Source organism: Hemitrygon akajei, chromosome 4 (assembly GCF_048418815.1).
Source record: "Hemitrygon akajei chromosome 4, sHemAka1.3, whole genome shotgun sequence".
NCBI classification, from domain to species: Eukaryota; Metazoa; Chordata; class Chondrichthyes; order Myliobatiformes; family Dasyatidae; genus Hemitrygon; species Hemitrygon akajei.
In genome coordinates this window covers 30618503-30643198 of record NC_133127.1, presented here as the reverse complement: position 1 = coordinate 30643198, position 24696 = coordinate 30618503, and the positions used below count along the sequence as shown (strand labels likewise).

General features: G+C 39.6%; 1 protein-coding gene across 1 annotated transcript; it reads left to right on the top strand.

Annotated features, from left to right (window-relative positions):
- The first annotated feature begins 601 nt into the window (after nucleotides 1–601).
- LOC140726196 (transmembrane emp24 domain-containing protein 11-like) lies at nucleotides 602–22247 on the top strand. Its single transcript, XM_073042234.1, has 5 exons — nucleotides 602–841; nucleotides 5663–5763; nucleotides 9495–9620; nucleotides 13357–13503; nucleotides 19364–22247. Exons 1-5 carry the CDS (start codon nucleotides 712–714, stop codon nucleotides 19511–19513), a joined length of 654 nt encoding a protein of 217 aa, XP_072898335.1. The 5' UTR covers nucleotides 602–711; the 3' UTR covers nucleotides 19514–22247.
- Nucleotides 22248–24696: the final 2449 nt, after the last annotated feature.

Here is a 24696-nt window from a genome sequence, read left to right as displayed (position 1 = left end):
GGTAGGAGACTGGGGCTGAGTGAGGAATGGATCACAATGATGAAATGGTGGAAAGACTCAATGGGCCAAATGGCCTAATTCTGCTGATATATCTTATATTGTCAATAAGTTTAACAGCAACTACATCCCTTTTATAAATTGTTTTTGTGGGTTTAAATGTCCGGCTGTCAGTTCCCACTTTTGACATCTAGTCAACAAACTGGTCTTTTATTTCACTTATTTGAAAGGTGAAATTATGTTTGTTGCTGGCAATGTAATAAGGAGCGGGTTTGGTATTGTGTCAGTCATAAAGAGCAGTCCAAAAAATGATCTAAATTAAAGCTAAATGACTTAGCAATAAGGGTAGAAATTAGTCCCAAGTATACATAAAGATGAAACAATCCCATTCATCCTGTCCATTGACAACTGTTGAATAATGTATGCATGGTGACAGATGCTCTCACGCTTTAAAGTAATTACTAATAACCATTGACTCGTCTCACGCTAATTAAAGAATATTAGGCAAAATGAGTATTCTGCAATACACCAAAAAAATTGCAGCAATTTCTGGGAGACTTATATAAAGGAATCATCACAATAATCTGTCCACTTGGTGGTGCTCTTATATAACTTGAGGGTGTTTTCACCTCGTGCCTAGTGCTGGGTACATGCTTTTGCGTGACGGATCTCTGAAGACTGTCTGTTCTGCTTATGACACAATAAGAAATTGAAATGAAGGTTTTGCTGAAGGGACTTTTGTTCACTTTAAGCTGCAGCCTCTCCTTTGCCTTCTACTTTCAACAGGGGGAGAGAGAAGAAAAGTGCATCATAGAGGACATTCCAGCTGATACCTTGGTTGCAGGTGAGAGTTGATTTATGACATTGCTCTTTAAATAAAACAAAATTAAAAACATTTTCCACTATGCATTATGCTTAATTTCTAATAAGGATTATATATCGCAATGTGATTTTAAAAATCAAATAATCAGCAACACAATATCCAGCCTTTATAGATCAATGTGAATTACAGTCATGAAGTACAGTGCAATAGAGCTTGATTTACAAGACACCTCGCCAGACCTCTGTCTTAAATTGCTTCCACACACGAAAGATCTCTGATTTTACCTTTGTTATTTGTTTCCTATGTTTCAAGTGTACATCCTTTTGTCAATTGAACATAGTTTAATACAAATGAAAGAAATCATTAGCTTTATTTGTCACAAGTGCATCAAAACAGAAAGAGAAATGTGTTGTTTGCATCACTGACCAGCATAGTCTGAGATGGGCTGGGGGCAGCCTGTAAGTGTCGCGATGCTTCCAGTGCCAACATCCTAACCCTAACTTGTACATTTTTGGAATGTGGGGGGAGGAAACTAGAGCACCTGGAGGAAACCTATATGGTCACGGAGAGAATGTACAGACTCCATACAGACAGTGGTGGAATTGAACCCTGGTCTTACAGCTGGTGCTGTAAAGCATCATGTTAACTACCATGCTACCGAACGTTTGGCATCCTGACTGCATAATTATGACCCTTTGATATTCAAGGTAAATGCCATTACTGAAAATAAATATAAAACAAATATTGCCTTTACAAAGATATTGAAAGTATGCTGTTCGCCATCTGTGACATTCTCACCAAAGAAGGTCATATTGTTTGTCCTTGGTTTTCATTGATTACTGGCATGTTGTGCAAATACCTACTCAAAAATACACAAGCTATTAATGAATATTGCATCATTGTCTCCAATTGTCAAATCAAAGCCATCCAAAAAACTAAAGTATTCTAATGACTTAATATAATTATTTAGACATTTAATTTGCTTTAATTCCTGGCTCACCTAAAAGGCATTTCCCCTCCAAAATGCAGAATTTTTATTGCAATATGTAGAAAACTCTTCCTGCTTCCAGTGTTGTGTTAGGCTTGATAATGTAATTGAGGACCACAAAATACCTCACAACAGTTTTCAGCAGCATAAAAATTACTGTTGTTTTTTTTAATGATTTAAACTGAAAACAACACAGAACATGATTGCATGAGTTTATTTTTAGATTAAACTAAAAGGCTTCTTGATACGATTTGAGGATTTTTCTGAAGGGCCAGTTATGTGTTCATGATCACAATATTTCTATAATAAGTTTCATATTCTTATTCAAGAACCTTTCACACATATGATACATTCCATGTTATAATCACATATTATATATCAATTAACTGTTATCGTTCTAGAACTTAATATTGCAATGATAGAAAAACTATCAACCTACTACTTTTCAGTCAAACTGTGGAAAATGCAAAAAGGGAGGAAAAGTACTGTATCTAACCGTAAGTGACACTAACAACCAGGGAGATGAATTATTGACATAACTAGATGATTTAATTTTCATTACAGAAAGGTGGATGCAGGGAGTCCAGCAAGATTAATGTTCAATGTAATTTGACTTTTAGGAAGCATAGCATAAAGAGGTGGGATAGTGTTACAAGTAAGAGATGTTACCAGTATAGAGTCAGAAATAATTTTGGTTTGGTATATTCTTATGCAGAATTAGGTTCAGTTTGGGTTAAACTAGGAGATCGCAAGGGGCAGAAAACATTACTGGCAGTTATTTATAGTCCCCAAATATTAACTGTAATATTCGGCAGGGCATTGGCAAAAAAAAAGAACTGGAGTAATACAATAATCATGGAGAACTCCAACCCACATATTGTTTGCAGAAATCAAATACGCAGTAATAATATGGACAAATTCATAAAATGTGTATGAGATGGTTTTCTTGATCACTAGATGTGAAAGCAACCACAGAAAAATGCTATTTTTGATTTTGTAATGCGCAGTGAGAGAGGGTTAATAAATAACCACCCTGCAGAAGCAAAAAAAAGGAAATTAATGAAAATGCCTGGTCTAATTTAGCACAGTGACATTTACTTAGGGATGATAATGTGATTTATTCTGGCCTTCAATGATTGTGAATTGTGGCACACTGTAAAACCCAAAGCTGTGCAATCATACCTCTTTGTTTTTCCAACAAATTCTGGCAAGTCTTTATTACGAGACCTTCACTGTATACTGGTGCAGAAGGGCCATTTCATTTCCAACATATATAGTCAAAGCTTAAAGCAAACTTATTATCAAAGTACATATACAGTGTGTCACCATATACTACCCTGAGATTCATTTTCTTGCAGGCATTCACAGTAAAACAAAGAAATACAATAAAATCAATGAAAGACGATTCACAGACACTGACAAAGAACCAATGTGCAAAAGAAGGCAATCTGGGCTAATACAAAAAACCCTTAAATAAACAAATAAATAAATAATACTAAGAACATGAGTTGTTGAGTTCCCTGAAAGTGAGTCCATCAGTTGTAGAATTAGTTCAGTGTTATGGTGAATGAAGTTACTCACACTGGTTCAGCAGCCTGGTGGTTGAAGGGCATTAACTGTTTTGAACCTGGTGACGTGGAACCTAAAACTCCAGTACCTCCTTTCCGATGGCAGCAGCAAGAAAAGAGCAGAGACTGGATAGTGACGGTCCTTGATGATAGATGCTGCTTTCTTGTGCCAGCGCTCCTTGTAGATGTGCTCAATGGTGAGGGTAGGTCTGTTAGATTTTGTGTGCCATGTCACTTGAGCAGATTCACATAGCTCCTTTGTATCTGGTCACAAGACTTAATCTCCACCTCTCTCCGCTTTATGCAGAGATCGTTCTCTTGTCCATTCTTCTCTCCCCACTAATCTGCCTTTTGGCACTTATCCCAGCAAGCAGCCTAAATGCTACACCTGCCCATACACCTCCTTCCTCACCTCCATTCAGGGCCTCAAACAATCCCTCCTTGTGAGGCAACACTTCACCTGCGAATCTGCTGCGGTTGTTTATAGTGTCCAGTGCTCCCAATGCGGCCTCTGCTACATTGGTGAGACTCATCGTAAATTGGGGGATCACTTCACTGAGTAGCTCTGTTCCATTTGTCAAAAGCGGAATTTCCCAGTGGTCAAACATTTTAATTCTGATTCCTACTCCAGTTCTGACATTTTGGTCCATGGCCTTCCCTTGTGCCAAGATGAGGCCACGTTTGGGTTGGAGGAGCAATACCTTACATTTTGTCTGGGTTGCTGCCAACCTGTTGGCATGAATATCATTTTCTCCTTACGGTAAACTAATCCCTCCTTCTTCCTCTGTACCTCACAACGCCCCTGCCCCTTATTTCTTCTCACCTGCCTGTTACTTCCCCTTGTCCCCTCCTCCTTCCACTTCTCCTACAGTGCATTCTCCTCTCCTATCAGATTCCTTCTTCTCCAGTCCTTGACCTTTCCCCACTCACCTGGATTCACCTATTACTTCCAGCTGGCCTCCTTCTCTTACCCCATTTTTATTCTGGCATACTCACCCTTCCTTCTCAGTCCTGAAGAAAGGTCTTGGCTTGAAATGTCGAGAAATATTTCCATAGATGCTGTCTGACCTCTAGCATTTTGTGTGTGTTGCTTTGGATTTCAGCATCTATGGCCACTCTCGTGTTTAAGATATCTCTGTTGCCTGTCATTACTCTACAGCTGTCACTTGACTGCAACTCACAGTGATGGGGAATGCATAGCCCAAAGACCATTTGGCAGCTTACTGAGAGTAGTGCTACTTCATTGATTAGAAAACCCAGGGGCACTGAATTCTTTCTAAAGAGTAACTGGACCTCCAAATATTTGGCAAACACAAGGAAATCTGCAGATGCTGGAAATTCAGACAACACACCCAAAATGCTGGTGGAACACAGCAGGCCAGGCAGCATCTATAAGGAGAAACACTGTCAATGTTTCGGGCCAAGACCCTTTGTCAGGACTAACTGAAAGGAAAGATACTAAGAGATTTGAAAGTAGGGGGGGGGGGGGGGAATGCGAAATGACAGAAGAAGACCGGAGGGGGTGGGATGAAGCTGAGAGCCAGAAAGGTGATTGGCAAAAGTGATACAGAGCTGGAGAAGTTCTCTGTCTTCCGTTAATGCTCTTCCTCCCCTCCTTACCCCATCCCTGACATATTTAGTTGTTTGTTTTTTTCTCTCTTTCTCTGCCCATCACTCTGCCTGTTCTCCATCTCCCTCTGGTGCTCCCTTCCTCCTTTCTTTCTCCCTAGGCCTCCTGTCCCATGATCCTTCCCCTTCTCCAGCTCTGTATCCCTTTTGCCAATCACCTTTCCAGCCCTCAGCTTCATCCCACCCCCTCCTGTCTTCTTCTATCATTTCGCATTTCCCCCTCCCCCTCCTACTTTCAAATCTCTTAGTATCTTTCCTTTCAGTTAGACCTGATGAAGGGTCTTGGCCTGAAAAGTCGACAGTGCTTCTCCCTTTAGATGCTGCCTGGCCTGCTGTGTTCCACCAGCACTTTGTGTGTGTTGTTCCCCAAATATTTGGAACAATTTTGCAGAACTATTTTCAGATCTTATTTTTATAAAACTGGACACATTATGGTAGAATTAAGTGTAAAAGATGTCTCCATTGAGATTCAATGTAGCAGGAAACAAGGCTAATTTTTTGCGGTTCTAAAAAGTATAGAGCAGGAGGTGAAAGAGAGATTGAAGAAACAAGAAGTTCCATGATGTCGTTACATTACAGCCTTTGTGCTATGATCAGATTAATTTTTCTGCAGCTGCTAATGGTAATTCTAATCTCAAACCTTCTTTATCTGTTCAGGACGATACAAAATGCAATCCTGGGATCTTGCTGCACATGAATTCCTTCCTTCTGCCCCAGGTTTGGGTTTGCTTGTGACTGTCAAAGGTCCAGATAAACAGGTATAATAACATTTTATTTATCTTATACCGTAGAATCAGTTAAATGCTGTCAATATGCAAAGGGTTGATTGATGTTTCTGATATAACTGTTCATTAATACTGGGCCCAGCTGCTAAAAAGATGAACCTGAAAAGTGAATTTATTTTTCTGTCTCAATCGTTAGTTGCAAAGCCTACACCATTTCTGTCCTTAATACGTTTGTACAAAATGATAGTATTTGTGATATTTGTGCTTTCCTTCTGAAACTGAGCAACTGGCACCATGGGGAAGTACTACCCTCTGACCAGCCTCTATATTACCCTGACTGTCCAAAATCAATCAGTATTTTGATAACTACATTGAGGTAAAGGAAACACAATGCAGAATAGGGAAAATCAAAATGGTGCTGAGCTGTTATGCTGATTAAGGTTGAGGCTCAGAATAGTCTTATTAGAATTGTAGGGATGGTTTTGAGGAGAGCGCAGGGAGCTGAGGGACAGGAATGAAGGGGAGTTAGAATGAAGGATCAGGGGCAGTGACTGAGGTCAGTGGGCCCTTGATGACTCACCACCCCTCCAACCTGGTTGGCAAGTCCTGGGGTTGAGGCTGTGTGAGTCTGGAAGTCAAGACTTCAAGGTCAAAGTTCAATGATCGGTGAGCTTTGGGGGCAATTCCTAGAGGTCAGCTAAGTTTGAATGTTGAAGCTGAAGTCCAGGGATCAGAGAGTGCTATGCCTCACACACCCCGAGACTCTCTCATAGTTCAAATATCTGTTCATCTCCTTCTTGAATATGTTCAGTAACTCCAACTTGACAGCTTTCTGGGGTCGAGAATTCCAAACTATCTTGACCTGCTGAGGGAAGAAATTACTTATCTATGTCTTAAATAAATGGTCAACCATAATCTGAAACTGCAGACACCCCCAGTAGCATTCACCCTGTCAATCTTGCTCAGAATCTTAAGACTACCTCTTACTCCTCTGAATTTTAGTCAGCGTATGCCGAAAATGCTCAATATCACTCAAAATGTCAAACCCCTTTATCTCAGGAACAAACCTTCTGGGCAGTGCCACCAATAGAAGAATTGTATACCTTTTCTTAAATACGGAGTCCAGAGTTATACTTGGTGTGATCTCACTAGCACTGTATAAAGCTGCAACAAAACTTGCCTGCTTTTACATTCCATGCACCTTGCAATTACGCACATTCCATTAGTCTTAATTCCTTGCTGTACCTACATGTCAAACCTTTGCATTTCCACCAACACTCTGGATCCCATTGCAAACATTTTATATTCTACTCCCTTTAAATAATAATTTAATTGTCCAAAGGCAGCTTCATATTTTGCAATGTTATACACCAATTGCCAACTCCTTGCCCAATCACTCAGTTTGTCTGTTCATGCTATATGTCTTCATCACGACTGATTAATCCTTATCAGCAGCAAATGTGGCTGCAGAGTACTTGGTCCAGTCATTCAAGATATTGAAATATATTGTAAAGACTTCAGGTCCCAGCACTGATTGATCCCTGTGGCACCATTCTGGTTACTAATTGCCAGTCCAATTTCCATTTATACTTACTCTGTGTTTTGTGTTAGCCAGTCCCCTAACAATGTGCTTTGGTGCAGTAAGCAACCTTTTACTTGCAACCTAATAAATGTCTACTGATAATCCAAAGGGAATCAGAGTCAGGTTTATTGTCACCGGCATGTGTCATGAAGTTTGTTAACTTAGCAGCAGCAGTTCAATGCAATACATAATAAAGAACAAAAAAAAATAAAGATAAGTAAATAAGTAAATCAATTACAGTATATATACATTGAATAGATTAAAAATCATGCAAAAACAGAAATAATATATATTTTAAAAAGTGAGGTAGTGTTCATGGCTTCAGTGTTTTTGTTGACTTACCAAATCTCTTCAAACTCCTAATGAAGTATAGTCACTGTCTTGCCTTCTTTATGTTGGGACCAGGTTAGGTCCTCAGAGATCTTGACACCCAGTTGAGTGTTGAGAGCAAGGTTGTTGCTGTGACAGCACTCCACTAGTTGGTATATCTTGCTCCTTTGCGTCCTCTCATCTCCATTTGAGATACTACCGACAACGGTGGTATCATCATCAAATTTATAGATGTGGCTATGTCTAGCCACACAGTTGTGAGTATAGAGAGAGTAGAGAAGTGGGCTAAGCACACACCCTTGAGGTGTTGATCATCATCAAGATATTATCACCAATCCGCAAAGATTGTGGTCTTCCGTTTAGGAAGTCTTGGATCCAGTTGCAGAGGGAAATACAGAGGCCCGGGTTCTGTAACTTATCTATCAGGATTATGGGAATGATGGTGTTAAATGCTGAGCCATAGATGATGAACAGCATCCTGGCATAGGTGTTTGTATTGTTCAGGTGGTCTGAGGTCATGTGGAGAGCCATTAAAATTGTGTTTGCTGTTGACCTATTGTGGCAATAGGCAAATTGCAGTGGGTTCAGGTCCTTGCTGAGGCAGGAGTTCAGTGTAGTCATGACCAAACTCTTAAAGCTGTAGATGTGAGTGCTGCTGGGGGATAGTCATTAAAGCAGTTCACATTATTCTTTTTAGGCACTGGTATAATTGTTGCCTTTTTGAAGCAAGTGGGAACTTCCACCCATAGCAGTGAGAGGTTGAAAATGTCCTTGAATACACTACATCTACTAATTTATATCTTAATCACTTCCTTAAACACTATTCCAAAGCATGGCAAAGATCACAAATGAAAGTGGTTGTTACTAACAAGACCAAGAATCTCTGAAAAGCAATTATCAAACATGAGGAACAATCTTGTCATTGTCCATAAACTTAAAACAAACCCAAGGAACGCTATAAATTGGAGTCTACTGGGGCATTGTCGACTTCTATTATTTGGCACCACTTGGATTAATTCATGTTTAATTACACTCAGTAACTTTTTTTTATTAAGTACACATGTACAATTGCTCATAAATGCAAATATCTAATCAGCCAGTCACATGGCAGCAACTCAATTCATAAAAATATTCAGACAAGGTCAAGAGATTCAGTTGTTGTTCAGACTAAACATCAGAATGGGGAAGAAATGTGATCTAAATGACATTGACTGTGGAATGACTGTTGATGCCAGATGGGTAATGCTAATGTAATGTTCCAGAGGAGGGCAGAAGTAATAATTATTAGGTCAGTTATATTAGATCTTGATACTCTATGAAACTGGGCAAAGTCTGTCATTGCTATTTTGTTTTGGTTGTAACAGTAAAAGCAACCATGACATTTGTAGTTTTGTAAAAATCCGTTTGCTTCAACACAGATATTCAGGAAAGGAAATCTGACTTCTGATGAATAGCAATATGTGTTATAGTTATATTGTTATTCCTCCATGTGCTTTGTGGTGCATCGGGTGGCAACCTTGCCTTTCTTTAGCATTTTGTTTGTTTTTTCCTCCGAGGCAGAGTTGCTAGCTCAATGATCAACCTAACACAGATGGAAAGCGTGCAAGGAGTTGAGCTGGCTGGATTTGAACCCAGGATCACTTGTCTCGAAGTCTGATGCTGATTCCACTACACCTCCAGCCAAATGTAGTTCTATGTGTGATTATAATTACCATAATTGTGTTATGCATTGATTTTCAATCATTTTCATATATGTTGTAAAATCAATGATTTTCTGGATATTTAAAATCAAATACCACGTACAAATGATTTCTTCATTAACTAAACAATTCACGTTTTTTCTTATAAACAGATCTTGCTGCATAAATTATATGGACCAGAAAGTCACTTTATATTTCAGTCCCATTCTCAAGGGGAGCACTACATCTGCCTGACATCCAACTCCACAAAACTAGCAGTGTTCGCTGGGAGTAAATTGGTATGTTCATCACATTAGCAACATTTTATCCTTTTAATAAAATGAAAACATATGATAATTAATGCAATAACTCAAATGCCAATTATGTTTAGTAATGCAGTTCAAAGCCTCAACCTTGCAATGGCAGACTAAAGTTCAAAGTTCAAAATAAAGCTATTATCAAAGTACATATATGTCATGATACACAACCCTGCATTTTCTTGAGGGCATTCAAGTTTATGTAATGCCATTTCCAGTACACAAGGAGAACCAAATAATTGTTACTCAGGTTCTAAAGCAGCATTTAAAAAAAACAATGAGATAAAAACAGAATAACAAAAAGCAATAAATATAAATACATAAGATAGCTTATGTACAAAGATTATATTTTCATAAAGTGATGCTAGGCACAGTAGTGTCTGTATATAAGGTGACCAACAGGAAATGATAAAATAGTGGTGTGGAGGAGTGAGTTAATGGGTGGAGGTGTTGATCAGCCTTACTGCTTGGGGTAAGTAACTTCTTGAGTCCAGTGGTCCCTGCATGGAAGCTACGTAGCTTTTCCCCCGGAGTGGATGAAACAGCCCATGAGCAGGGTGGGTGGGATCCTTCATGATATTACTGGCCCTTTTCCAGCATCTTTCCATATATATATGATCTTGATGGCAGGTAGGCTGCTGCCAATGATGCATTGGGCAGTTTTGACTACCCATTGTAGAGTCTTCATGTCCGTCGCAGTGCAGTTTCCATATCATGCAGTGATGCAGCTTGTTAGAATGCTCCCTACTGCACACCTGTAGAACAACATGAGTATAGATGTGTATAGTCAGGCTCTCTTCAGCCTCCTCAGAAAGTAGAGGTATTGAGTTTTCCTGATTGTGTGATTAGTTATCAGTTTTCATTGCAGTAAGTACTGCAATGAAAAACTGCACACATTAAGATGGGCAACGAACTGCAAATACAAAAAGAAAATAAAAACAAAAAAAAATAAGCAATAAATATCAAGAACGTGAAATGAAAAGCCCTTGAAAATTGAGTCATAGGTTGTGGGAACAGTTCAGTGATAGGCCAAATGAAGTTGAATGAAGTTATCCATTCTAGTTCAAGAGCCTGATGGTTGAGCGGTAATAACTGTTCCTGAACATGGTAATACGAGTTCCGAGGCTCCTGCACCTTCTTTCCGGTGGCAGCAGTGAGAAGACAGTATGGCCTAGGGATTGATACTGCTTTCCTGCGACAATGCTCTATGCAATCAAATTCACAAAGTGTTCTCGTTCCTTAATATTATCTAATGAGATGTGGTCATTGATGGTAACAATGAGATTCGTATCCACCCCTTTTCCCTTTTTTCAAGGTGCTGGTGAGATGCAGCTCTCTGATGAGGTAGTTCTGTGGTGCTTATTTTTGTGTTTCCTTCTACAATCTGTTAGGTGTCTTTTGGAGGCCACGAGTGTCCGGATGGCGTGACAATGTGCCTTGAGCCTTACTCCTGCTGCCTATCTGCTACCTGGCCTGGTGGGAGGAGGGGGGTGGGTTATAGTTATGGAGAGAGAAGTTTTTTTCTGTCAGTTATGCAGAGGGAAAAATGAAAGATGCAAGTTTATATTGTCTATAGGTAGTAAAATAGATGAGTGCAAGAGAAGAGGAAGTGAGATCTAGTTGATATATTAAATTAATAGGAATATTTTCATGGTCAAATTATACTAGTCCTAAAATTCCACTTGGGTTGTTCTGATCTCCTGTTGTGACTATTGAAGGAAATTGCCAGAAGCTCCTTTATGTCTAAGGGCCAACATCATTTACAAAATGAATAACAAGAGAAAACGTTGGAAATATTCACTAGGTGGGCAGCATCTGTTGAGAACTATGTAGTTAATATCTCAGATCAGTGATCTTTTATGACTTAGTCATTGTCCTGAAATATTAGCTGTTTCCCTCTCCTTACCTACTAGGAATTTCCAACATTTTGCTCTTTTAGGCTTGGCACTTGTAGTTTCTTGCTCTTTGTTTTACAAAAAGAATTCACCTTAAGACCATTAGATGTAGGAATAGGAGGAGCACTAACCACCCCGTGACTGTTCCACCATTCAATATGGTCATACCTGATCCATCAGTTCTCAAGTCCACCTTCTTCCCCATAACCTTTGATTCCCCTGCTGATTAGTAATATATAGATCTCAGCTTTAAATATACTCAAGAAATCTAGTAAGAAGTTCCAAAGTCTCAAAATCTTCTAAGGCATGAGTTCCCAACCTTTGTTACACCACAGAACAATTTCATTAAGCAAGGGGTCCATGGTCCCCAGGTTGGAAAACCTTGCTCAAAGAGAAGAAATTCTTAATCTCAGTATAAAATGGGAGACCCATGAGAGGAAATACTTTTTCAACAATTACCCTTAGAGCCTTATATGTTTTAATAAGATTGCCTCTCATTTCTTTGAAACTCCAGTAAGTATGTCCTAACTGTGTACCCTCTACTCATGGAATAATCTTGCCTTATCCAAGATCACACTGCTGTGCAGAAGGACTTGGGAGAGCTTGTAAATGAATCGGAAAAGGTTGGTTTGCAGGTGCAGCAGGTTTTCAAGAAACAAGTGGAATGCTGGCCTTCATTGCTAGGGGGACTGAACTTAAGAGCAGAGAAGTTATGCTGCAACTGTACTGGTGAGGCCTCATCTGGAGTACCGCATGCAGTTCTAGTCTCCTTACTTGAGGAAGGATATACTGGCTTTGGAGGCGGTGTAGAGGTGGTTCACCTGGTTGATTCCAGAGATGAGGGGGTTGAACTATGAGGAGAAATTGAGTCATCTAGGACTGTACTCGCTGGATTTCATAAGGATGAGAGGAAATCTTATAGAAACATATAAACTTATAAAAGGGATAGTTAAAATCGGGGCAGGAAAGTTGTTTCCACTGGTAGGTGAGACTAGAACAAGGGGACATAGCCTCAAGATTTGGGGGAAGTAAATTTGGGATGGAGATGAGGAGGAACTGCTTTTTCCAGAGAGTGGTGAATCTGTGGAATTCTCTGCCCAATGAAGAAGTGGACGCTACCTCAGTAAATATATTTAAGACAAGGTTGGATAGACTTTTGCATACTAGGGGAATTAAGGGTTACGGGGAAAAGGTAGGTAGGTGAAGACAAGTCCACGGTCAGATCAACTATGATCTTATTGAATGGTGGAACAGGGTCAATGGGCCAGATGGCCTACTCCTGCTCCTATTTCCTATGTTCTTATCACGCTAGTCAACCCTCTCTGATGTGATGTGTATTTTCCCCCAAATACGAGAACCAAAATAATTTGCAATAAAATAGATGTGGTGTCAATGATGACTTCTGCAACTGCAGTAACACATCTGACTTATAAACTCCAAAACCCTTGAACTAAGGGCCAGCATTCCATTTGTCCTATCTATTCCCTCCTGACCATATGTTAGCTTTGTGTGTTTCATGTACAAAGACCCACAAATTCTTTTGTGCTTCAAATTTCTGCAGTTCATCTCCATTAAAACAACATTCTATTTTTACCTTCCTTCCAAAATGAACATCACAATTTCTCCCTGAATACTCCACCTGCAAACTACCTCTTTTCATAAACTGTTTATGTTCTCCTCACAATTTGCCTTCTAACATACTTTTCCATCATCCATAAGGTTAATACATTTTAAATATTGGACCTAGAAAACATAATTTTTCCTGAGATGTCATTTTGTTCAGTGTATACAATTCAAATTCAATGTGAATTTCTATTTTACAGCGCATTAATTTGGACATTCAGGTTGGTGAACATATCACTGAAAAGTCTCCTGATGAAGCCAAGGACAAGATAAATAACGTGGAGGAAAGAGTTCTGCAGTTAGTAGAGAGAATGGAATATATCAGCAAACAGCAGGACTATCAGAGGGTATGTCAATATGTTTTCAAATACAAAGGAAATTTAGCATACGGTACTTTGGGCTTGTTACTCTTACATCATCTTTCAAGAAAGACGTTTCAAAGTCCCATTACTCAGTGGGGAAAAAAGCCTAATTTTTGTCTAAACTGCGTGACCCCATTATTTTTAAACAGTGATTCCTAGTTTTAGTTTCTTCTGTATGAGGAAACATCCTTTTGACATCCATCCTACCAATGCCCCTCAGTAACTTGTATAATTCAATCAACTCTTACACTTCAGAACTCCAGCAGATACATGCCGATACAGGACATATCACAAGAAAACCCACCCACTCCAGACATTAATCTAGTAAATCTTCCAATACATTATCAACTTTCTGACACTAAGGAGACCAATACTCCAGGTTTGATTTCACCAATATCCAATATAAGTCAATATAACCCTTCTATTTTTGTATTTGTTTCCACTAACAATAAACAATACAATTTTGCTGGCTTTCCTAATTACTTGAAGAAGTTACAAGATTTTGTACTCCATGTACCTGATCATCCAGATTTCTCTGTAACTCAAATTCTGCAATCTTTATATTTAGATAACATGCTTCTCTCCTGCCAAAATGGATGTTTTCATATTTTTCCACGTCACACTCTGTTAGCAAATTCTTTGTACACTCACTTAATCTCTCCATATCCTTTTGTAGCTTTCTTATGTTCTCTTCATACCCATCTTTCTATCAACATTACATTCTATACCTTGGGTGTTTTCAATCCAGTCATTTAAACAAATCTATCACCAATCTCTAAAACATCGTATATTACATTTTGCCAACTAAAAGAAGAACCATTTCCTATTTTCTATTTTTTTTTTATCAGCCAGCTTTCCACCTCCTACACCATTAGTTTTTTTTATTTTACATACTGCATTATCATTTGAAGTGCTTTCTGAAAAACTAAATTTAGTACTTACAAATTGTTTTTTTCTCAATGCACAATGCATATTATTTCTTCAAAATAAATCCAATATGCTTTTCTTTTCACAAATCCACATTGAAATTTTCTGATTATCTAGAATTTTGCTAAGTTTTTAATAATTTCCATTTTACAAATGTAAAACTAACTTTAAAGTACCATGAAAACTGAAGCTAATTTCCTACTTTCTCTCCCCCTCTTTCTGAATAAAGGAGTTATTTTTACTATTTTTCAATCTCATGGAACTTCCTAGGAACTTGGGAAATTTTGGAAAATTAAAACCAACAAATCAACTATGTCATGAAATGTATTCAACATGAAATATTAACTCAGGTTCTCTATTCAATCACATTACCTGATCTGATGATTGTTGGTATTTCCTGATTTTGTAACCAATTTCCAGCATTCAGTATGATTGATTTGCATCATTTTTCTCATAAGGCACTCCTAAAGATGGCCCGATGAAATCTAACAGGATCCAGGGATAGCAGCTCACAGTTCCAACAATTTGTTCAGCACTATTATTTAGATGACTGTACTGTTCTGAGTTCTTCCTTCCCTTCAGATTCTCAAAATTATATCTCTTTTTACTTATATCGTCTATTGTAAAGATCCTAAATAGTTCTATGTAAATGGATATTTAATTAATTTGTGATGTCCTTGTTCTCTATTAATTCCCGAAATGCACTTTCTATGGGTCCATTATTCATACACTTTTAAGTTTTTCCCATTGGTCTTTTGGTCATTCTTTGCTGCTGTCCAGTCTTCTGACCTGCCATGTATCAAGGTCCTGGTTGAGAACTCTGTCAGAATCAGCTCCAATGTGACCAGGCTATTGCTACTAGTCTCTGCTACATTTTTTTCTTTATTTTTCATTGCTGCATTAGGAAGGTCATCGAAGCTTTCATCCACTTTTCCTTGTGCCCGTAGAAGTAGGAAATGAGTATGGGGATTTTTTCCCATTTGTAAAATTTTCCCAAAGGGCAGACTTTCATATAAATTAGTAAATTGGTTTTTATTGTTACATGTACTGAGGTACAGTGAAAAGATTGCCTTGCATACAGAACTATTCATTTTTGGCAGGTAGGACAAGGTAAACAATAACAGAGTGCAGAATACACTGTTACAGTCATAGAGACCTCTGTTAAGATGGCGGTGTGCTGAGATACAGTGGCCTCTCTAGCTGCAAACAAACATGACATTTTTAGTCTTTTAAGTTTTTTTTTACTATCGCAAGACAGTACTGGATATTAAGAACTGAGTAAAGCAGGATTACCCACTAGTAAGCTGCTCCATAGCAGTGGAACTGGATTTGCTGTGCACTGTTTTGCAGCCTGATTTAGCCACCTAGGGAAGAAGGCGACAGAAGCGATGTGCAATCTATCGGAAGACAGACAGACAGACATACTTTATTGATCCCAAAGGAAATTGGGTTTTGTTACAGCTGCACCAACCAAGAATAGTGTAGAAATATAGCAATATAAAACCATAAATAATTAAATAATAATAAGTTAAATAATAATAAGTGATCGGCTTATACATTTTTATTGTGATCATAAGACCCTGTTGGACATTGGTAGTGTAGGATACTGAGAGTCTAAATTACTGGTTCATTGGTGACACCGATGTCGGGGAGCTACGTGGTCTCGATGTGGCACAGACCAGGCCCTCATGTCTTAGGGCCACCTGAGGAATGCCAGAGCTGGATGTGTGACACTGGATTCCGCACTGGGTTGGGTGGTCTGGCCCCACCTGTTGGTGCTGCCCTCCAGTGCTCACTCCTGGGAAGACAAGTTGGGTTATGTTCATCTGCAGTTGCACTTGCATGAGATGAGAAACTGCTGTGGGCTATTCTTGGCAGAAACGTGGCTTCAGAACAACACCCATGTACCATCAATCTACAGGGCATGACACTCAGAGACTTGAGCTATATGTTTTTTTTGTAACTATATTTTTCTGCTGTCATATGTACTGTTGGTACTGTGTTTTCACCTTGGCCACAGAGATAAACTGTTACTTTTGGATTTACTCATGTGATTGGTTGAATGATAATTAAACTTGAACTTGAAAGTGCAGTGCAAGTAAACAGTAAGGTGAAATGCTGTAATGAACAGATTGTGAGGTCAATTATTGTTCAATAGGCTTATAACAGTGGATAGAAGCTGTCCTTGAGCCTGGTGGCACGTGCTTTTAGGCTTTTACCATCCTTTGGCTGATGGAAGGGGTGAGAAGAGAGATTGTACAAGGTGAGTGGGGTCTTGATTATGCTGACTGCTTTACTGAAGCAACAAGGTGTAGAAAGAGTCTGTGGAGGTTGTCTTCCATGATGTGAATGCCGTCCATAACTCTCTGCAGTATCATACCAAGCCATGATGTATCTGGATAGAATGGTTTTGTATGGTGCATCAATAAAAAAGTGGTGAGCATCAAAAGGGATATGCCAAACTTCTTTAGCTGCTTGAGGAAGCAAAGGTCCTGGTGAACCTCCCTGGCTGTGGTGTCAACATGATTGGATCACGACAGGCTATTGGTGATGTTCATTCTTTGGATCTTGAAGCTCTCAACCCTTTGGACCTCAGTACTATTGATGTAACCAGGAGCATGTGCACTGCCCTGGCTCTATCACCAGTTCTTGTGCTTTGCTGACATTGAGGGAAAGGTTGTTGTCATGACACCATGCTCTATATTTCCTTCCTGTACTCCAACTCATTGTTATTTGAGACGTGTCCCACTCCATCTGCAAACATGTAGATAGAGTTAGAGCAGAATCTGGTCACTTGGCATAAATGTTTACGGAGCAGAATAGGGGGCTGAGGATGCAGCCTTGTGGGGCACTGGTGTTGAGGATAATTGCAGCAGTATCAGCTATCCTTACTGATGGCAGACTGTTGGTCTCCCTGGCAATTTCCTGCCTAGTGAGCGTGCTTGTCTGTTTCATGGAGAGTCTCCATACCCATAGTCAAGGCCCGAAGTTCAAATCCGTTATCAGCATCCTGGGGTGAAGTCTGAAGTTGAAGGCCTGATGTCTGTGAATCTGAAAATCTGGTGACAAGGACTGGAGGCCTGGAGGTGGCCTGTCCTGTGGTTGGAGGCCTCTCTTGGTATGTGAATGGGTGGGTTGGAGGGATGGAAAAAGAGCTTGTTTTGTTGTTGTTGCTGCTGCTTGAGTTCTTCCATGGAACATTGTGGACATGCTATGCTGGTGCCAGGATGTGTGGTGACACTTGTGGGCTGCCTCCAGCACATCATTGGGAGTGCTGGTTGTTGATGCAAATGGCGCATTTCACTGTATGTCCATGTGATAAATAAATCTGAATCTAAATTATAGCCTCTTTGCACTACAGAAAATTTTATGTCCCGCAGATACTGTTTTTCACTAGCTTGTCTAGACCTCTCTGGCCTACTGGGAATACTCATCTTCCTTCTGTTACTGCAGCATCCATCCTTAAAATAACAGCTTTGACTGTGCATCAGATCTTTTAAAGGTCTGGCTCCTGGGGTCACAGTTGCAAAGCCAAGTGCTGACAGCTACCTGACATTGCAATGGATCAGTGCAACTAAACTGTGAAATCTGATAACAATGTTCTGGAACATCTATAAGTAGTAATGTGATGACACAGAATTCTGGTTAGAGCTATTAAGAAGTAATAAAGGGATTTCTCGGACATGGTATTTTACCCAGATGGGACTCTGCTGTTAAGGGTTGAGCCTGAAGTGGCAGTGGGGAACAGTTGTGTTGAGTATGATGAACATGCTGGTTCTGAGCTATCAACCTGGAGTCATTAGAAACCAAAAATAACCAAGATTGGAAATACATATTTTCCTTATACCCCTACTTCACCAAACCCCTTCTCTTCAAAGTAATATTACAACCTCATGTATCCTACACTACCAATGTCCAACAGGGTCTTATGATCACAAAAAAAATGTATAAGCCAAGTAACTCATGAAACATTTGGGTCTCTAGCTCTGGAATATCTTCCTAAACCTTATTGCTGAACACCTCTTCATTCCTTTAGTAGCCTTATTAAAATCCACTGCCTTGACAAGGTTTTAATTATTTTTTTTCTCTGTTTCAGTGGACATTTCTGAGTCTGTCTCAAATGTGGGCACTTTGCTTCTTTATGATAAAAGTCCCATTGAAGATAATGACTCTTGATAGAAGTGGAATAAAGCCAGAGAAGCATATAAGTGTGTTGTTATAAATGATTGAAAAAATGCAGGTCAATGCAAAGAAAATAGAAAAGAAATCTTATTTTTTCCACATTCCAGTGTTTATTTCCCCCCCCCCCCCCCCAAGGTTAGTTGCAGCAGAAAGCCTTAATTTCTAGAACTTCTAAGAGGGTTGGTGCCATGATGTTGGCATATGCTGATTTAATTTAATTGGGTTGTGAGCATGCTGCTTAAATCAGTTATTATTTTATCTTTTGACCTAACAATGTACCTATTAATGTTAATAAAGCAAATGGTAGTTAACTACAGCGTGTGTTTTTATGGGAGTACTAATCTAATACAACTGCATTTAGATATGTTTTACATTTTCCATGGATGTAGGTAAAACTCTAGTCTTTAGCAAGTTTGACAATACATAAGTAAACATCTATTTCTGTCATTCAATTACTTTGATGTTTCTTTAAAGCTGAGGCATAACATCACAATGTGAGTAATAAAATGTTTGTACTTTTAAAAATTCATTTCTTTAGGAGATCACTTTACAGAAAAAAGCATTATTTAAAATCACACCTTTGAAGATAACTATAGATGTAATTATTTCCAATACAATTTGAGTGTAAATAATGTTCATATACATGTATTACAGTGAATATATGCAGTATTAAAATAAAATCCTATTGTTGTAAGATGATTTAACTAATATTCCAAATCTCTTGTCTGATCTACAGTTACGTGAAGAAGAATTTCGACGGGTCAGTGAAAGAACTAACAACGACATCTTATGGTGGGCTCTAGTTCAAACCACAATCCTTCTCACAATGGGAGTCTGGCAAATGAAGCACATGAAAAATTTCTTTGTGGCCAAGAAACTAGTATAAAAGGAACTGTACATTACACAGTTCAATTTCTGGTGAAGGGTTCACAATTTATCTTTATTCTGCAGAAGATATACAATAGCATAGAAAATTTACATAAAAACACATTTATGAATCTTTACCAGGGTTTCCACAGATCTGCAAATGATTGCAAAGAAGCCACTGTGGAAAATCAACCCTTATAAAGTTCAAGTTGTTTTAAAAATGTGATTATTTTTAAAAGATGGATGTCTGTGCATACGTCAGTTACCTAGCCTTTAAGATATGCATTGGAGTACTCTAAAAGCTAACACATTTGAATTTCTTTAGCATGCCTAAAGCACTAATGCCATTTATTCTTCGTAGACTGAGCAGGGGTAAAGATTACTTTGGGGATCTTGCTGAGTTCAGAATATTTGGGCAATGGGTTAGTCAAATAGACACCTTGGAAAAGAGCAAAATGCAGAGATTTGTCTTTGAATTCAATACTTGGTATTACTGGATAAAGTTTTATCTATCATAGGTAGTTTCTTATGTGATGAAGTGTTTAATTAATATACTATGTGATTGTTTTAATGTAATCTTCAGGAAGATCAATACTACAAATTAAATATTTATTCCCTATGTGTAATGAAAAGTTAAAATTATATTTAGGGAGTTCTGAAATAATGCTTTATGGTTATGTTTCTGAACTTTGTTTATTTTCTTTTAGTGGTCTTTGACTCCTTAATAGCATTTTCCCCATATTTCTTTTTGTTTTTTTTATAAACCCTGTATAACATTTGATTGCTTGTTACAGATGGATTTTATCTATGGCACTGTTTATTTGGCATGACAACTGTCATTTAACTTATTGGCATTTGATTAGGTATAACCATTGCTAAAGGGAGGACGTTTGGGTTTTACGCTGTACGAAATACTATTTTGAACAAAACTAATATACTTCATGGGTTTGGATTGACTCAGTACTTTCTTTGGATATCAGTAACAAAGCAACCATAAACCTGTATAAACAAAATTGTCAGGTTATACCCTGATGTAATGTTTATACATAAATCTAATGCTTAACTTTAAGAAAAGGTTATAAGACCATAAGACACAGGAGCAGAATTAGGCCATTCAGCCCATCGAGTTTGATCCACCATTCCATCATGGCAGATTTATTATCTCTCTCAATCTCATTCTCCTGCCTTCTCCCAGTAACCTTTGATGTCATTACTAAACCTCTGCTTTAAATAAGCCCAATGACTTGGCCTCCACACCCGTTTGTGGTAATGAATTCCACAAATTTGCCAACCTCTGCTAAAGAAATACCTCGTCATCTCTTTCAAAGGAACATCCTTGTATTGTGAAGCTGGGCCCTCTCCTCCTAGACTCCCCCACTAATGGAAACATCCTCTCCACTTCCACTGAGCCTTCCAGTATTTGATAGATTTCAGTGAGGTCCCAGCAAGTACAGACTGATATTCACCCTAATACTTGAAGGCAATTTTGTTGGATGACAAGCTTGAATCTGTTTATCTGAAAACCATGTTTTTGAAACTGTCAAAGTGCCTCCTGCTAAATGCTGTAGAAGCAAGTCTCTTTCAAAAACTGCAATATCTGGTAAAGCAGTTTAAGTTCAATACATGAAAACAGAGAATATCTTTACATTCAGGAATTCTGTGACAGATCTACCTGATTAACTGCCTCTGGTTTTATCCAATGAAAGGAAGTGAGTATTCAAAAAGCAAATGGCCATCTAGGCAGTGAAGTACAAAGAGAAAATGGGGAAAAAAAGTGGACATTAAGAATATGATGGATTTTTGGTTAAGGCAGTGGTGAAATGCCTTTTAAGGTGTGAACGCTACTTGCAAAATGGCAAGTTTCAAAACTGAATTCAATAAATCTTATAAAACTTATGGCTGGCAGCTCAAAAGTTTCACACTCACAAACTGTATTGATGTATAACATCTGCTGATGCACTTGTTACTTGTTAAGCCAATTACTTTTTAAATAACTGCTGCAAAAGTATAGCCATTTTGAAAGCTACCTATCCACCAGGTCTGGACGAGGATGCAAAGAGAAAAGGCTGGAAATACTCACATGGACATGCTGCATTTGTGGCAAGGAAAACCCAGTTCATGTTTTGGGTCAATGAGGTTTCATCAAGTATGTTCTCACTCTATTTGTTTCCATTTAGTCACCGGTCAGATAATCTTATCACCATGGTTTAATCTGAACAAAGACAACATCCCTTCCCCATGTTCTCTGCACCTTAATTAGTTTCTTTTCAGCTCTTCCCAGTCCCAATGAAGGATTTTCAGCTTGAAACCTTAACTCTATGTCTCTTCCCACAGATTCAGCCTATGAGCACTTCCAGCATTTTCTGTTCTTATTTTAGATTTCCAGTACTTGAATTTTTTTGTCTTTGATTCTCAGATTAGGAAAAGACTCGGTCTTAATCCTGAAACAGCATGGTAGCGTAGTGGTTAGCATAATGCTATTACATCTTCTGTAGTCAATGATCAGGATTCAATGCCCACCACCGTCTGTAAAGAGTTTGTACATTCTTCCCATGACCATGTGGGTTACTCTGGATTCCTCCCACATACCAAAGAAGTATGTGCTGAATTAGTAAATTGTGGGCATGCCAGAGAAATGGTGCCACTTGTAGGTTGCCCCAGTACATCCTCAGATTGTGTTGGTCATTGACACAAATAATGTATTTCATTGTATGTTTTGATGTAAATGTGACAAATAAAGCTAATCTTCAGTAGCACAGCAGTTAGTGCAATGCTACTACAGGTTGGGGTTTCAGAGTTTGGAGTTCAATTCTGACTTCATCTGTAAGGTATTTGTAAATTCCTCTCCTTGAGCGCATGGGTTTCCTCTCACAGTACTGTGGTAACTTCCACTTTACAAAAGACCACTCGACAATTTTATGGCCAAAAGAACATCTTTATCAGGGACGGCAAATGATATTTATAATACAGAGGCTCTCAGGTACCTCGTGCGGCATGGGTGGTGGAACTATATACTGGGAGTAAAAAGAGCGGAAGTAAAAACCCCGCCAACCCTGGAACCCACCTCTTGTTATCAACAGCTTCCCGATTAGTATTAACTTACTTTTAATAATACTCACATTACAACACTTCTCTCCCTTTAAAGTCCAACATTCCCCAAATATAGAAGAACTGGGAAATAAAAACAGTGGTATCATTAGCAACAGGTTAACAATACAAAACAACTAAAAAATGTGGCAAATTCAACATTCAATCCAACAACAAAAAACACTATCCAATCAAAGATTCAGTCTGTCAGGAGGTTTGTGAGGGCGCTGTGATCTACGCACTACCCCCGGTGACCCAGCAGGCACCGCTGGTGAGGATGTTTTGGGTGGATCTGGTGCTGGGGACATGAAAGGGGTCTTTGTGTCCGCGTGAGAATGTCCATCCTCTTCAGGGGACTCTGCCCCCTCTGCCAGTGTCTCTCCCTCTAGCAAAGTCACTGGTGGACATGCTTCCCCAGTAGTCTGTCTCACCATTGGAAACTCCATGGAACTGTCTACTCTGAGCCGGAAACATGACACAGGTGCACATGGTCCTGATGTCTGTGGAAAACACGCCCATCAGTCAGCTTAACAACACAGAAGACTGGACCACTCTGCTTAAGAATAACCCCAGGAAGACATTGCTGATTGTTTCTCACATAGACATTTTCATCCGGTTTTAACCGTCTCTCTCGCGCATGTTGATCATGTCTTTCCTTCTGCTTTTCCTGCTTCCCTTCCACTTTTGCCTTCATGCCCGGGCGCAGCAGGTCCAATCTTGACTTAGGCCTATGCCCCATCAGCATCTCTGCTGGAGTGCGTGAAGTTGTAGTCTGTGCCGTGAGGCGGTATTTAAACAGGAAACATGAAAGCCGTGTACTAAGAGAGTCCCCTGTCATCCACTTCAGGCCTTTCTTCACTGTCTGAACAGCCCGCTCAGCCAAACCATTTGAGGTTGGGTGGAAAGGGGCCGTCTGAATGTGACAAATGCCATTCTGCTGCATGAACTCACTGAACAGATCGCTGGTAAACGTCGGGCCATTATCAGTGACCAGAGTGTCAGGCAACCCGTGGACTGCAAACACTTGCCTGAGTTTGTCTATGGTTGAGGGGGCTGTGATGTTGCTCATGATGTGAGCTTCGATCCACTTGGAATGCACATCTACCCTATAAAGGGGCCAACAAAGTCCAAATGTGGCCTAGACCAGGGGTAGACTGGCCACTCCCATGGGTGCAAAGGAGCTGGTGGTGGCATGTTCTGATTGGTCTGACATTATGTGCATGATTTTACCTTGTTCTCCAGATCCTGATCCATTCTTGGCCACCAGACGTAGGATCTTGCAAGGCTTTTCATTCGAGACACCTCTGGATGAGTCGCATGAATTTCCTCCACAATCTGTGAATGGCCGGGGGAGGCACGATGACCCTCGCCCCCCCCAGAAAATGCAGCCATCCTGCAGGCTCAGTTCCATCTTGCATTTGGCATAAGGCCTCAGTTCCTCTCCTTCCACGACTCTGGGCCAACCTTGTAAAAGAAAAGTCTTGACTTGAAACAGGACTGGGTCCCCCTCTGTCCATTGCTTGATCTGGGTTGCCTTTACAGGTGTCTCTGACAGCCTCTCCAATGAAAACACAGTCTCTGGAGGCACATATGTAGTAACAGGCGTCTCAGGCAAAGGTAGTCGACTCAGCACATTGGCATTTACATTATCCCCACCCGCTCTGTACACAATAGTATACTGGTAGGCTGACAATGTGAGAGCCCAACGCTGTATCCTGGCTGAGGCTAGCAGTGGGATGCATCTGGTCTCACTAAAAAGGCTCATCAGTGGTTTATGGTCTATTAAAATTATGAATGCACGTCCATAGAGGTACTGATGAAAGCGTTTGACCGCAAAAACAATGGCCAGACCTTCTTTGTCTAGCTGTGAATATCCCTTCTCAGCAGCCGTCAAGGTACGAAAAGCAAAACCAATAGGCTTCTCTGAACGGTCCACCATTATGTGTGAGAGAACTGCCCCGACTCCATAGGGTGAAGCGTCGCATGAAAGGGTGATCTCCTTGTCTGGGTTATAGTGAACGAACAGCTTCGCTGAGTGCAGGAGTTCCTTCACTTCCTTGAAAGCTTCCTCCTGCTGTTCACCCCACCGCCACTTAGTGTCATTGTGAAGCAGCT

Bases quoted from the DNA above. Each gene is read 5' to 3' on its own strand.
- LOC140726196 (XM_073042234.1), top strand. From the start codon at position 712: ATGAAGGTTTTGCTGAAGGGACTTTTGTTCACTTTAAGCTGCAGCCTC. The intron at 5,764-9,494 runs GTATAATAACAT...TCTTATAAACAG, and splicing joins TCAAAGGTCCAGATAAACAG to ATCTTGCTGCATAAATTATA. The intron at 9,621-13,356 runs GTATGTTCATCA...TCTATTTTACAG, and splicing joins TGTTCGCTGGGAGTAAATTG to CGCATTAATTTGGACATTCA.